The sequence below is a fragment of the Pan troglodytes genome, chromosome 10, assembly GCF_028858775.2.
Source record: "Pan troglodytes isolate AG18354 chromosome 10, NHGRI_mPanTro3-v2.0_pri, whole genome shotgun sequence".
Classification (NCBI taxonomy): Eukaryota; Metazoa; Chordata; class Mammalia; order Primates; family Hominidae; genus Pan; species Pan troglodytes.
Window position 1 is genome coordinate 18,487,225 of NC_072408.2, and position 14,982 is coordinate 18,502,206.

The 14,982-nt window shown below is 42.1% G+C and overlaps 1 protein-coding gene across 2 annotated transcripts; it reads right to left on the reverse strand.

Moving 5' to 3' along the window:
- Nucleotides 1–8,393: 8,393 nt before the first annotated feature.
- Nucleotides 8,394–11,633, reverse strand: LOC112205030 (basic salivary proline-rich protein 1). 2 transcript variants are annotated; one of them, XM_054664077.1, is made up of 7 exons: nt 11,570–11,633; nt 10,595–10,630; nt 9,737–9,955; nt 9,488–9,673; nt 8,990–9,424; nt 8,741–8,926; nt 8,394–8,677 (listed from the first exon to the last, which is right to left on the reverse strand). In XM_054664077.1, the coding sequence occupies exons 1-7, from the start codon at nt 11,631–11,633 to the stop codon at nt 8,421–8,423; spliced, it is 1,383 nt and encodes a 460-aa protein (XP_054520052.1). In that variant the 3' UTR covers nt 8,394–8,420. The 2 variants fall into 2 exon arrangements, with proteins under 2 accessions (XP_054520052.1, XP_054520053.1); XM_054664078.1 differs by lacking the exon at nt 9,488–9,673 and having other exon boundaries at nt 8,990–9,175; nt 9,737–10,078.
- Between the last annotated feature and the right edge of the window lie 3,349 nt (nt 11,634–14,982).

Here is a 14,982-nt window from a genome sequence, read left to right on the forward strand (position 1 = left end):
GTGCAAAGGTCATGTCATGGCAAGAGTTTATTGGGAAGCACGAGGCATTTTGCTGGTTGACTTTCTGGAGGGCAAAAGAATGACAATATCTGCTTATTCTGAGAATAGGGTCAGAAAGCCCAAGCTTTAGTAGAGAAATGCCTGGGGAAGCTTCAGCAGAGTCCTTCACCACAACAGTGCTCCTGCTCATTTCTCTCATCAAACAGGGCCATTGTGTGAGAGCTCTGATGGAAAATCATTAATGATTCACATTACAATCCTAATTTGGTTCCCTTGGTTTTCTTTTCATTTCATGATGTCATAATGTCTGTAAAGGGCATCCAGTATTCTTCAGTTAATAATGTAAAAAAGACATACCAATACCGGCCATGCTGACAAAAACGTATGAAGATTGGTCAATAAATATTCTCAGTATTCTCCCTTTATGTTGCTCATTAATGACTGGGATTGGGAAATGGTTGAAACCTGAGTATCAGGTGTTAGAATTAAAACACACTTCACAAATGAGACTTTAATTTTGACTCTCTTCCACAGATAACAAGAGATAGAAAGATCAAAGATCCCCCAAAGCTGTTACAGGTCATTGGGGAAATGTATAATTCTGATGTTTATTCAGCTGAGCCTTGAGCAGTGTCTGCACTACTTAAATTTGAAAGTAAATGTGTCTTGCTTACTTGCATGAAGACACTTAGTCCATATCTCCTTTATTACTTCTTTTCCCCTACTCTGATCTCAATTCTGTTAAGCATTCAGGCTGGGCCTGAGATCTCACTGACCCAAGGAGGACCAAAGGTCCTATACACTCATCCCAACATATTGCAAGATATCAAGTAGGGTAAGGACTCAAATTGCTTATAACTGCTCAAACCACCACTGTAGTTGGTTCTGTGAGAGTGTGGAAGGTATACTGAGAGCCACAGGATGGAGTCACAGGAGCATGTGAGAAGAAAGAAAGGAAGAGATACCAAATCTGTGTCTTCTCTAGACACTGGGAGATGCACTTTAAAGAACGTTGAATCTGGGAAAAAGCTAAGGAAGAAAAGCCTTTTTGGTAGCTCTAGTCATTCTTTTTTTTCTTTTTCTTTTTAAATACTGGGACTTGCTCTACAGCTTAAGCGAGAGTGCAGTGGCACAATCCTGGCTCACTGCAGCCTCAATCTCCTGGGCTCAAGTAATCCTTCCATCTAACCATCCTAAGTCGCTAGGACTACAGGCACACCCACTGAGACACGATAAACTGGTAATTTTTTGTAAAGACAGGGGGTCTTACTATGTTGCCCAAGCTGATCTGGAATTCCTGGCATCAAGAAGTTCTCACACCTCAGCCTCCAAAAGTAGCGGAATTAGAGGCATGAGCCACCATGCCAGGCTAGTAGATATTCTTTTTACCTAAGCCTCATTGTCCTGCACTCCATCAATCCCCAATCAGAAGACAGCAGAGCCACCTGACTACTGTGATAGCTTCTAATAAGCAGGTGTCAACCTCTGGTGTTCCTGTAGGAAGAAAAGAAAAAAGAAGTACCTGACCAATTGATGTGGTTTGAGTCAACAGTACACAAAAGAAAAAAGACAGAAAGACTTTGTAAATTGGGCTCTTGGGACACATTCGCACAGTTTTTTGTAGTTTTTACATTTGAATGTATGGTATGATATTAAATATTTATAACATTACCTCATTAGAGACAGAGAGAAACCTCCAGGCACAAGCTCCAAGTAGAAAAATGTTAGTGGGACAAACCCTTCTGGCATTTGAACCACCCGGTGGATTACAATGTAGCACTAGTGTCTCTGCCCTCCAATGTCCAAAGCTTGCCTTTTTGAAACTTTTCTGTATTGCAAACAAAGGAAATGCATGTGTGCAAGACAAAATAGAAAATCACCCAATATACTTTAAAAAACCAGAAACAATTGAACAATTATTAAGGAATGAAACAATCAAGAGATAACAACTTTGAAGCAAATTGGATATTGAAATGATGAGACTTTAAAGCAGCTGTTATAGCCATCCTTTAAGAGGTCAATGTGTACACTCTCAAAATAAAAGAAAAAACTTCTCAGCAGAGAAAAATAAAGCATATAAGATAAAATAGAAATTTTAGAACTGTGGTATGTAATGTATAAATTTTTAAAAATTCATTATGTATGATCAACAGCAGAAAGAAAATGATGGAGGACATAGCGTTCTTGAGTTTGCATTAATAGGAATTATATACTCTGAACAACACAGGATTAAATAGTCAAAAAAATTTTGTTTGTGTCACAAATAAGAAAGGCTGTAACAAATGATGTGATAATCATGCAGTCTGAGTTTCAGAAAAAGAGAAAAACGAGGATGGTATTGAAAAAGGACTCAAAGATAGAAAGGCTGAAACCCCCAAACTTGCAATGGGCATAAACCTGCAGATGCAAGAAATTGAGCAAATCCCAACCAAAATATATCCAAGGAAATCTATGCCCAGCAACACTGTAGTCAAATTTCTGAAAATTAAAACAAAGAAAATGTTTTAAAGGCAGATAGAAAGAAATAATACCATGCCTATAGGAAAAACACAATGTGAATATCTGTGGCGTTACTACCAGAAAGCAGAAAACAATAGAAGAATGTAGCTCAAATATTTGAAGTGCTGAAAGAAAAAAATTGGCAACCAGAGGTTTATGTCCAATAAAACTATCCTTCAATAAGGAGAAAGAAATCCAGTCATTCTCAGAAGAATGAAAAGAAAAATCCTAACAGAATTTGTTTCCAACAAACCAATTTTTTAAAAATGGCTCAAGCAAGTACTCTAAACAGAAAAAAAAGTATAGAAGAGGAATTTCTGGAACAGCAAGAATGAAGCAAAAAAAGAAAAGAAAAAAAGCAACAGAAAGTGGGGAAAAAGTAAGTAAACACAAAACATTTTCCTTTTTTTCTCAAATTTTCTGCATGAGTTTCAAATTGCTTAACTGGCTATTGCTAATATTAAGGAGGAAAGAGGTCTAGGGAATGAGGCAAAAAATAACATTCTTCTCTGGTGCCCCCAGAAATAAACTCAGCCTTGACACATGGATTTAACCAAGTGAGACCCGATTCAGAATCCTGAGCTACAAAACTGAAAGACAATAATGTCATGTTGAAGCAAAAATTATAAAACGTACTGTTTTTGCTAAATGCACGTAGAGATATATTTAAGATGATTATATTACAAACAGAGGTTGGTAAATAACAGGGATATAAAGTTTTCATATTTTGCCCCCGGAGGGTAAAAAGAGCACACCACTAGACTGTGACAAACTATGTATATGTAATGTAATACCCAGAGCAACCACTAAAAATGCTGTATACAGAATGACACTCATAAACATTGCAGATCAACGTAAATGGAAACGAAAAACCTTTTCAAGGAATCCACAGAAGATAGAAAGAAAGAAAACAATCAAAATGAGTATAAATATAAAGTAAACAAAATGGCTGTAAATTATTAACAATTACATGAAATGAAAATGGTTATTGAAAGTAAATTTCTGCCATTTCAGTTTGTGACTTACACTATTGTATATATATTATACTTCAAGTACAAATATTGGCATTACAACTAATTTTACATAAACTCATTCATATTCTCATGCAAACATCTGGAAGATGCCTGGGCAATTCTCTCCACCTGCCCTGAATCAAACCAATTCCAGGGGAGAAAGATGTCCGTCCCATCTGTGCTATGAAGATTAATGGCCTCCCAGAGACACACCCTTCCTAGTTCCCAGAATCAGTGTATATGTTAACTTACATGACAAAGGGGTACTAAGTTTGCTAATCAATTGACCTGAATATAGAGAGACTTTATGGGATCATCCAAGTACAAGCAATGTAATCACAACATACTTAAATGTTGAATGGGGAGGCAGAAGAGTCAGTGCCAGGGTGATGTGATGTGACGTGACGTGATGTGACGTGACGTGACGTGATGTGACGTGACGTGGCGTGATGTGTCGTGATGTGTCGTGATGTGATGTGATGGGAGGCTTATCTGGCTACTGCTGGCATTGAAGATGGAAGAGGGCCAAGGAATGTGGGCAAGTAAATGGGTTCTGCCCTGGAGACTCCAGCATGAAACAGCCTTTCCACATGGATTTAAGCCAGTGAGACCCATTTCTGACTTCTGAGCTACAAAGCCACTCACGTTGCGGTAATGTGTTATTTATTGCAGCAATAGGAAAGCTAATATACTTTCCAAACATTCATTTCATACTTTTTTGTGGCCGCTCTAATGTGTTTGTGCCACTTTATAAAATATTAGAGAGGAATGAAATTATCATGGCTATTAACACAGGGCAATTAAGCAAAATCTTTCCTCATAAAGTAAAAACCACTCTCAAAATTTCATTCCAATGAATAATTATTGAGCCCATATTCAATGGAGAACAGCTAATAATTGTCCTTCCCTCATCCTTAAACAATTTTCTCCCCTCAGCCAGGATCTATGCCTCCTTTGGCAATATCCTATGCTTCTCTAGATTTCTAAAATTATTCCATCTTCTGTAATTTAGTGGTGAACTTGTGCTATAGCTCAGAACCTTCTTAGAAAATAGGAGATACCAGGTGGACACTCATGGCTAATAAAAAAATATTGCTTCATTTTCTAAGTTAACAACAACAACAACAGGGAGAAAAGAGATTGCCTTTAACTTCCATGTTAGATTTTATAGCTGACAGCATCTCAGGACATTCTCATAATAAGCAGTTATTGTCATTCCTTGGCCCTCCAGAAAGTCAACAAGCAAAACACCGAGAGATTTAAAAATAAATTTTGCCCTGACGTTTGCCCTTTGCCCATCCACTCTTGCTTTAACTTCCACCTCTCCGTAGCCATTACTTTGATTGTGTTTGGTTGCAGATTGTACAGATCAAGCCATGTTTCAATTCCTGTTACAATTCTTTGAACAAATTCTTCAGGATCTTGATACCATTTTTTTGAATTTTCAAGAAACTTCAGTTCTTGTTTGTAGCTGATCTTGGTGCAACAGTTTTGACATCCGTCGGGTGGAAATGTACCCTCTACTTTCATTATCCAGTTAGAATCATGTCAGCTGAACCAATGGAGAAGTCTGCAGTGTTGGCTATTGTTTGTACTGTTAATCACTAATCCTCTTATATTATGGTATCAACAAGATGAATTTTTTCTTCCCAAATTAATATGAGTGGTCAGCCGCTGTAGGCTTTATGTTCAAAATCATATCATCCCTGCTTAAAGTGAGTTATCTATCTGTGAGCTTCTGATTTTCTTGGCCATTAGCCTCTTAAACTTTTTGAAAAGCATCAATTATTTCACCATTCTTCTACCCAGGCTTCACCATAAATTAGATGTTTGCAGTCACTATAGTTTGATCAGAGTACATGTTGCTGTCATAGAGGCTCTTTTCAAAATACTGTCTTAGACTTCTTGATGCTGCGAGGTAGATCCTGTTCACACATGTTGTGACAATACAGTCTGAGTTCATTTTGGTTCAAAAAATTTTGGAATCCATGCAGAGCTTTTTAAATGCAATATGCATTTTTCATGATCTTTTTAGGACCCAATGTATTACAGAAAGATTTCCTAATACAATAAAGTTCGCTATAGATATCTTTGTGATTTCCAGGTGACTAGGCAGAACAAAAGCATCTATAATGTGTGCATAAGAAAAATTTGGAGGTGGGGGGATGGGGAAATAATCACATACATACGTTTCAAGAACTTTTCTAATAAAAATGGCAGACAAATAATATGGTAGGAAAGAAGCACTAACAGTCTTAGGAAGACTTCTATAGAAATGGGTGATGTTTCAGCAGGCTTTTGCTGATTGAAATAATCCCATAGAGCATAGATGTAAGAATCAGGAGACAAACGGGTCACATGCAGAGGCAAAATCCTTGACCACGCAATGTGGTTCAGAATAAAGTGGGAAGTTAAGATATAGGGGTAGGAAGGCTTCACCTATGATAATAGGAGGGAAGCCAGAGACCTGGGTTTCAACTGAACATGGGTTGCTCAACTTAGTGGTGGTTATGGTGAGATCATTCTGTTCTGATTTTTCTGACTTCTTAGTGAATTACCTGAGACTATCAGTGGGCAGAGAGGCAGTTTCTAATATTGAACCTTCCTTGCTTGAGAAGCAGACATGCCAGTCTCTGCAAGGTTTTTGGTATGTATGTTATCTCATTAGTCTCCATACTCTAAGGTAGTTGTTATGATTATGCTCATTTTAGATGAGGAAATTGAAGCCCTGAGAAGCCAAGTAGCCTTTTAAGAGTCCACAGATATTAAGAAAAAGAATTAGGTCTTAATTAAAACCTGAGAGTGTCCAAATTCTTTGCTCCTTAAAATCGTGCTGCCTCCTTCATGAAATCCATTCAAGTTCCATTAAAGAATGGTGAGGAACACAGGGAGGGAGAGAAGTGATCACTGTTAAAATAGGGTCAATGAGATAGAGAGGGTTCTGGGGATAAGAAGCATAGAGCCATATTGATTCCCTTGAAACCAAACTCAGTTTCTTAGAAATTATAAGGATTTCATTCAGCTTCTGTGACTTTGTTGCATTTGTTGTGTTTTTTGTCCTTAAGATCACTGGAATATCAGTAAACAATCTGAAAATAATTTTAAAATTTCAATTTATGCTATAGAAGTCAGGGAAGGGCCAGGCATGGTGGCTGACACCTATAAACCCAGCAATTTCAGAGGCCGAGGCAAGCAGACCACCTGAGGTCAGGGGATGGAGACCAGCCTGGCCAACATGGGGAAACCCCATTTCTACTAAAAATACAAAAATTAGCCATGCATGATGGTGGGCACCTATAATCTCAGATACTTGGAAGGCTGAGGCAGGAGAATAGCTTGAACCCAGGAGATGCAGGGGGCAGTGAGCCGAGATCCTGCCACCGCACTCCAGCCTGGGTGATAGACCAAGACTCCATGTTGGGGCGGGGGGCGGAAATAGAAGTCAGGGAAGTAGAGAAACAGTAAAATATTTTTTCATGGCACCTGGGTAAATTAGGATTAAGGAGGAGAGAAGTTTCCTGGAGCATCAAGGAGAAGGGTTCCTAGATGTTCTTATACAGTCTTCTTGGTCCTCAGATCCCATATTCACAAATATTGAGAAACAGACACCACAATCAGAAATTGCAAGCTGATTATTTTATTGGTATATTGAAGTTAGAGCTATGATGACCTTTTTCCAATGTCATGGCATTCGAATCATTTGAATCACTCTCATCTTCTTATTCACTTCCTGAAACAAACAAACAAGGAAGTTCATAGACCAGACTTGACATGGCAGGAAATGTCGAATTCCTCACTGGTGTTACTGCAGTAGAGTACATGAAAGCCCATCCTCTCTCCCCCTATCCCTTCTACCTCCTGTGTTTCCTCCCTAATTTTTTGTGTGTTCACTCTTTGGATGCCCTTGCACAAAATGTGCTCCAAATTGTTCCTTACGTGATGAAGAGAGAAGATCATTCTTAGCTTGTTATTACTTGCTGCTGAATTTGTTCAGGGATATATTTACACAGATGGGAACTGGAACATATTTTATAACAGTGAGAAGCTGAAACCACCCTCAGTGTTCAGTGGCACAGATTGGTTAAAGAAATCACAGTGCAGCCACATAATGGAGTAGTATAAAATTGTAAAAACAAACAGATAACCACTGAAGAGATCTACTTAGCTTCATAGACGCATGTGGAAATTTTCAAAGAAATGTATTTTTTAAATGACTAACATATGTACCTGAATATAAATTATAGTATTAGTTCTGGGGGAAAAATATTCTAGTTGTCTATGTACACATAAATATTTCAAACAGAAGATGCCATAAAGTTAACAGTGGCAGTTTTCTGAAGGAGGGGAGGCAGGTAGGATGAGTTATGCCTTTACATTTAGATTCATATTTTTCCGTATAATTAGGTATTTTTTGTTAGCTTAATCATGTACTTATTGAACAGTAAGAATTTGAAAAATGAGACATCATTTAGCTGCTGAAAGTTCAGGGACCACTTGGCAGGAATACTGGACTTGAGAGGCTGGTGTGAGGCAGGACTGAGCAAACAGTGCTCAGGTGAAAACTTTAAATGGGAGGTCTCTCAGTTTGTGCACAGAAAACAGAGCGCCAGAGAGAACATGGTACTACTTCCTTGTTGCCAACACAACTTAAGACAGATTATTTGGAATGTTGTTTCTCAACATCAGAATTCCTTAAAGAGTTTGTTACAAATATAGGATCTTGTTACCCATTTCCAGAATATGTCAATACACATCTTTAGAAATGGGATCTGGGACTATACAATTTCAATGGGCTTTTAGCTGATTCATTGGCACAATAAAGCTGGAGAGCTGTAGCAATTAGAGCACTTGGCGAAGAATAAACTGGAATCATACCTGTCATTGAATCCTAGATGACTGGGGAGGCTGTCACTGGGGAGGTCTGGAAGGTCTGCCCCCTTGAGGAGGGGATGGTGGTCCCTGGGGCTGTCCAGCAGGAGGTGCCTGAGGCTGCTGGGGATTGCCTCCTGCTGGAGGTGGGGGACCTTGAGGATTGTTGCCTTCTTGTTGGGGTGGTCCTTGTGGATTTCCTGGAGGAGATCGGGCACTTCGGGACTTGCTGCCTCCTTGTGGGGGTGGTCCTTGTGGCTTTCCTGGAGGAGGTGGGGGACCTTGGGGCTGGTTGCCTCCTTGTGGGGGTGGTCCTTGTGGCTTTCCTGGAGGAGATCGGGCACTTCGGGACTTGCTGCCTCCTTGTGGGGGTGGTCCTTGTGGCTTTCCTGGAGGAGGTGGGGGACCTTGGGGCTGGTTTCCTCCTTGTGGGGGTGGTCCTTGTGGCTTTCCTGGAGGAGATCGGGGACTTCGGGACTTGTCTTCTTGTGGGGGTGGTCCTTGTGGCTTTTCTGGAGGAGGTGGGGGACCTTGAGGCTGGTTGCCTCCTTGTGGGGGTGGTCCTTGTGGCTTTCCTGGAGGAGATCGGGCACTTCGGGAATTGCTGCCTCCTTGTGGGGGTGGTCCTTGTGGTTTTCCTGGAGGAGGTGGGGGACCTTGGGGCTGGTTTCCTCCTTGTGGGGGTGGTCCTTGTGGCTTTCCTGGAGGAGATCGGGCACTTCGGGACTTGTCTCCTTGTGGGGGTGGTCCTTGTGGCTTTTCTGGAGGAGGTGGGGGACCTTGGGGCTGGTTGCCTCCTTGTGGGGGTGGTCCTTGTGGCTTTCCTGGAGGAGATCGGGCACTTCGGGAATTGCTGCCTCCTTGTGGGGCTGGTCCTTGTGGCTTTTCTGGAGGAGGTGGGGGACGTTGGGGCTGGTTTCCTCCTTGTGGGGGTGGTCCTTGTGGCTTTCCTGGAGGAGATCGGGCACTTCGGGACTTGTCTCCTTGTGGGGGTGGTCCTTGTGGCTTTTCTGGAGGAGGTGGGGGACCTTGGGGCTGGTTGCCTCCTTGTGGGGGTGGTCCTTGTGGCTTTCCTGGAGGAGATCGGGCACTTCGGGAATTGCTGCCTCCTTGTGGGGGTGGTCCTTGTGGCTTTTCTGGAGGAGGTGGGGGACCTTGGGGCTGGTTTCCTCCTTGTGGGGGTGGTCCTTGTGACTTTCCTGGAGGAGATCGGGCACTTCGGGACTTGTCTCCTTGTGGGGGTGGTCCTTGTGGCTTTTCTGGAGGAGGTGGGGGACCTTGAGGCTGGTTGCCTCCTTGTGGGGGTGGTCCTTGTGGCTTTCCTGGAGGAGATCGGGCACTTCGGGACTTGCTGCCTCCTTGTGGGGGTGGTCCTTGTGGTTTTCCTGGAGGAGGTGGGGGACCTTGGGGCTGGTTACCTCCTTGTGGGGGTGGTCCTTGTGACTTTCCTGGAGGAGATCGGGCACTTCGGGACTTGTTGTCTCCTTGTGGGGGTGGTCCTTGTGGCTTTCCTGGAGGAGGTGGGGGACCTTGAGGCTGGTTGCCTCCTTGTGGGGGTGGTCCTTGTGGCTTTCCTGGAGGAGATCGGGCACTTCGGGACTTGTCTCCTTGTGGGGGTGGTCCTTCTGGCTTTCCTGGAGGAGGTGGGGGACCTTGGGGCTGATTGCCTCCTTGTGGGGGTGGTCCTTGTGGCTTTCCTGGAGGACAAAGAGAGAAGAGAAAGACAGAGTAAAAGCCCACACAAGATTCACTGAATAGTTGCAGTAAATTTTTATCAGCTTGGGTAACAAGCTGAGTGGGGAAATACACAAAAATGGGACAAAGACATTAATTTCTTTGCATTTTCAGTGAAGACATAGAACTCTGGAGTGGAAAGCTGGGGAAGAACAAAGCAGTTAAGGGCCTCTCAGTATAAAGAGGAGACAGAATGAGGATGCTGCCCATTTCTGTCATCTCCCAGCAGGCATTCCTGGCCGGGGGGATGAGGCAACCCACTCCTGTTGTCATCTAAGCCAAGCATCTCTGCCATTCAATTTGGTGGCCTGCTCATGATGCCCAGAATCAAGGTTGCATGAAGAGTGCCTATATTGTTAGGGGCACTAACATTAATCAACTCCTGAAAGGAAAGTTTTGATAAGAAGACACTGGAGAACTGATCCACTCATAAGCAGAAAAAGACAGTCAAGACAGATTGAGAACGAATCAGGCTTTACCTGCTATTAGGGAGGGAGATTCTTCCTGGCTGACATCTAGAAGAGAAGCACAGGATGATGGGAAAAGTTACATCTTGAACCTTTCAAGACTCACAAGTGTTCTACAGGGAAAAGGGTCTTCTCACGACACCCCATGCATCCCCTAAGTTAACTTGTCAGCCACCGTCTGTGAAGCTGCTGGAAGGGGAGGAAGGTGTAAGGGGAGACAGGGTTGTTATGACAGAGCAACAGCCATGAACTCAACATAGAAGAGCCCCTTTTTTCCCTCCCTAGCATCCCTCAAGACTTAATGCTAATTTAGTTCACACATGCCAGGTACTTCAATGTGGTATTTTGGTGTTCTTATGCCCTCCATCTCCTATAAATACATTGCTTATGTACACATGCTCTCTCAATAGGGGTAACCAGAAGTAATCACTTCAATACAGTCTTACCCATACCACTCCCAGCACATTGAAATACTGTGTGTAAGGGAGAGAAAAATGATAATGATTGGCTCTGATATTTCTGTATCTCTAGTTAAACAGAGACAAGTGTTCCATCCAATTCTCTGTCTCTGCAGTATCTCTGATACTGTGTGTGTTTATCGCCATCATCAATGCTGATGCACTGTACAGCAAGGCCACCATCATCCCTGTGTACTTACTGAGATCAGTTTAGGATCTTCACAGCTGGACTTCCATGAATCTGCCTTGCATTCTCTACTGCATCCTTCACAGCACAGTTCTATCTCTCTATAAATGCAAATCTTACCTTCTCATTCCCCTGGAACAAATTCTTTATTGGATTTCATTGTACATTAAATAAATTAGAAACTCTTATTGTGGAATGAGGGCACAACAAGTCTCTTGATCCTAAGCATGAAAACTCTGCAGCCCCATCTGTGTTTTCATTCTCCTCTCTTCCCCATAATTACCATTATCACCTCCTAAGCCCCAAGCAGAGTCACCACATCTTCTCCCCCTTCTGTTTTACCTTCATTTAAGTTCTGAGCTGAGCTCAGGGCCAGCAAGGCCACTGACAGCAGAATCAACAACATCTTGCAGGAGGCTCTGAAGTCACTCCCAACTCTGTGCTGGGAGGAACGTGGCAACTCCCTTTATAAAGAGGAGCAGAACAATGGCACCTTTGAGCTCCACAATGGGTGGGCCTCACCACCTCAGAGACTGGGTTCTGCTTTGCTCACTGCAGGTCAGGTGTATCCCTTATTTTTCTTTGAGACTCTAGCCCAGAGAGATGAGTTGGATAGGATATGTTGTTAGTGTCTTATTTCCAAAAGGTACAACTATGACTTGAACAATGGTTTTGAAGGAACTGTGTCCAAGCCATCAGCACTGTGTCATCACTGAACTTTACATATCATTAGAATTTCAATCTTTTAGGTAAGACTATCATCCACTTTCCACTGTGCTATTTATTTCTGTTTATGTGTGTGTGAGCAGCGATGCTACAGCCAGCAGTGAAAATGGTCAATATCTCTGCATCTTTTTATGCCCTATTTCCATCTCTTGTGATGTGTGTGTACAGATATTTTCATATTTAGCTCAATTTTTGATGTGATAGAGATGGTTTCTGCTATCTATGAGATGTGTGAGGACAGCACACTCCTGTGCACACATAGATGACAGAAAGCTGCCCCGCAGCCTGCTCAGGATAGGGCTATTGTTCAAGTTTCTGTGGATCTCACTCAGCTCAGGCAAGGCTTGGTCCTGTACAACACAGGAAGTCTAAAATTTTGTATTCTAAAGTATTTTTAGGGGTTATTAATGCAAAGTGGACACAGAAACCACCAGGAAATTTCTAGACCTGAGAAAACTGAATACATAGTTCTGTGAGGGAGCCCTGCGATGTCATGTTGCTAAAATTTCCTTCATGCTCTTCCCTTTCTCTAGAATATTCTATAAAATTCACCCACTGCTTCATTTCTTTTAGGAATTGTATCAAATTCTTACCACTGTTAATTAAGTGGCCACAATTCTACATTCAAATAAGATAATCAGATACCGCCATCAAACCCTCAATTGCATTGTATTGGTTTTCTTTGTTTAGTCAGTATTTGTGTTACCTGTTTTCTCAGATTCTTCTTCCACAAGGAGTATTTTTTCTACAATATTCTGATATGCATTCCTCCCCACGTTCTTTCTAGTACTTCTTTTTCATATTTTATTTTCTGAGTCAAGCTCATTATGTGTATTTTTTATTATGTAGCTGGCTTTTCCACATGAATTTAGTGAGATTTACTTTATTTAATCTTCTACAGAATAGGATATAGTACTCCTAACCTCTTTCTTTCATTCCTGTCTGTGTAATTTCACAATAAATGTTGTGTTTCCAAAAAGCCCTCTCAGAGTCCTGCACTGTTAGCACTTCTTTTAGCTGCTGGTTCTTCTCTTATATCTGGTAAATCCCTGCTCATCAGTTCGTGGAATATACAGGTTAGTCAGTATCAACAGCTGCCATTTACCACTTAGACCTTCCATGTGTCTTGTGTAATTCTTCACATTTTGTGCATGGCTGGTGGTAATCTGAGGACAGCTTGGTTGGAGGTATGATGGGGGTAGAGAGGGTATGCGACAGTAAATCCTAAAGACAGGTCTCTTGGCCATTGGGGATGAGTGGATCCTGTGCTGTGCACATGAGGGTCTGGTGTGGCCCTTCTGAAGAGTTGCGGATATTAGTACAGGGAGACTTCCTAATACAAAAGGCTTTGCTATGGATAATTTTGCCCTTGCAAGGGAACCAGGCAGATTGGTATTTTCCCTGGCATAAATATAGATGTACTTCAAAGGGGAATACATTACTAATTGGCAATTCTTTCTGGCTCTATGGAAAGTGGATTGGTTCTAGCTGAGCTTCATGAGTTTTATCTTAGGCAGAGAGTAGCTGTTTGGTCCCAGCAGATCCCACTGTATTGTTGAGATTTGTGTCTCTTGTCTCACAGACACTGTTTTCCATAGGAACTGGAAATGAGCAATCCTGCCTAGGTGGCTTAAGTTAGACCATCAGGTAACAAAGGAATGTCAGAGACAAGGAGCAACAAAGAGGCAAGGATGACATTACCTGTTTATGTCACCAACCAAGGTTGCTGCAGCCTGATGCAAGACAGACTTCCCCTTGGCAGGAGAGTACAGGAAGAGAACAGAAATGCCCCTAAAGGTCCCTCATTTCAGGCTCTTTCCCTGATCTTCTCCAATGTCAGCAATGAGTAAAGTTTTTCAGGAAAGCATAAATATCAGCTATGCACTCACGAGACAAAACAAAAAAGAGGTGATGGAAATGTGGAAAGGGACACTCTCTGTGAGTGAGGGTGGGTGGAAGAGACAAGCAGGACTGCAGCAGGAACTTGGGCACCTAGACATGAGTTGCAGCCCTTAGCACTCCACTTGGCTTCTAATATCCATGTTCACATTCTCAGGTCCTGAAGGAACAGTCTTCAACATATGAAATTTTAGGAGATGCAATTCAGCTCTCATAACAGCTCCCAACCTTTTCTAAGTCAAGTGTTCAGTGGTTCAAAACTCCTCACTCCCTTCAGGCCCTGCCCTTTAGCAAATCGAGTTGCCTCCACTTTCAACACTCATCCCAAATACAACCACTTGCATAATCTTTACTAGAAGGTGATAGTTCAGGCCGTGATACTCTCTCCTGTAGGACTTTAATATCCTCAGCTGCTCTTGGTAACATTCCTGCCCCAGCACATCCCATATCCGTTCCCCTCATATCAGTCAGAGAAGACATTTATGCAGCCAAAAAACACATGAAAAAATGCTCATCATCACTGGCCATCAGAGAAATGCAAATCAAAACCACAATGAGATACCATCTCACACCAGTTAGAATGGCGATCATTAAAAAGTCAGGAAACAACAGGTGCTGTAGAGGATGTGGAGAAATAGGAACACTTTTACACTGTTGGTGGGACTGTAAACTAGTTCAACCATTGTGGAAGTCAGTGTGGTGATTCCTCAGGGTTCTAGAACTAGAAATACCATTTGACCCAGCCATCCCATTACCGGGTATATACCCAAAGGATTATAAATCATGCTGCTATAAAGACACATTCACATGTATGTTTATTGCAGCACTATTCACAATAGCAAAGACTTGGAACCAACCCAAATGTACAGCAACTATAGACTGGATTAAGAAAATGTGGCACATATACACCATGGAATACTATGCAGCCATAAAAAATGATGAGTTCATGTCCTTTGTAGGGACGTGGATGAAACTGGAAACCATCATTCTCAGCAAACTATCACAAGGACAAAAAACCAAACACCACATGTTCTCACTCATAGATGGGAATTGAACAATGAGAACACATGGACACAGGAAGGGGAACATCACACACCAGGGACTGTTGTGGGGTGGGGGAGCAGGGAGGG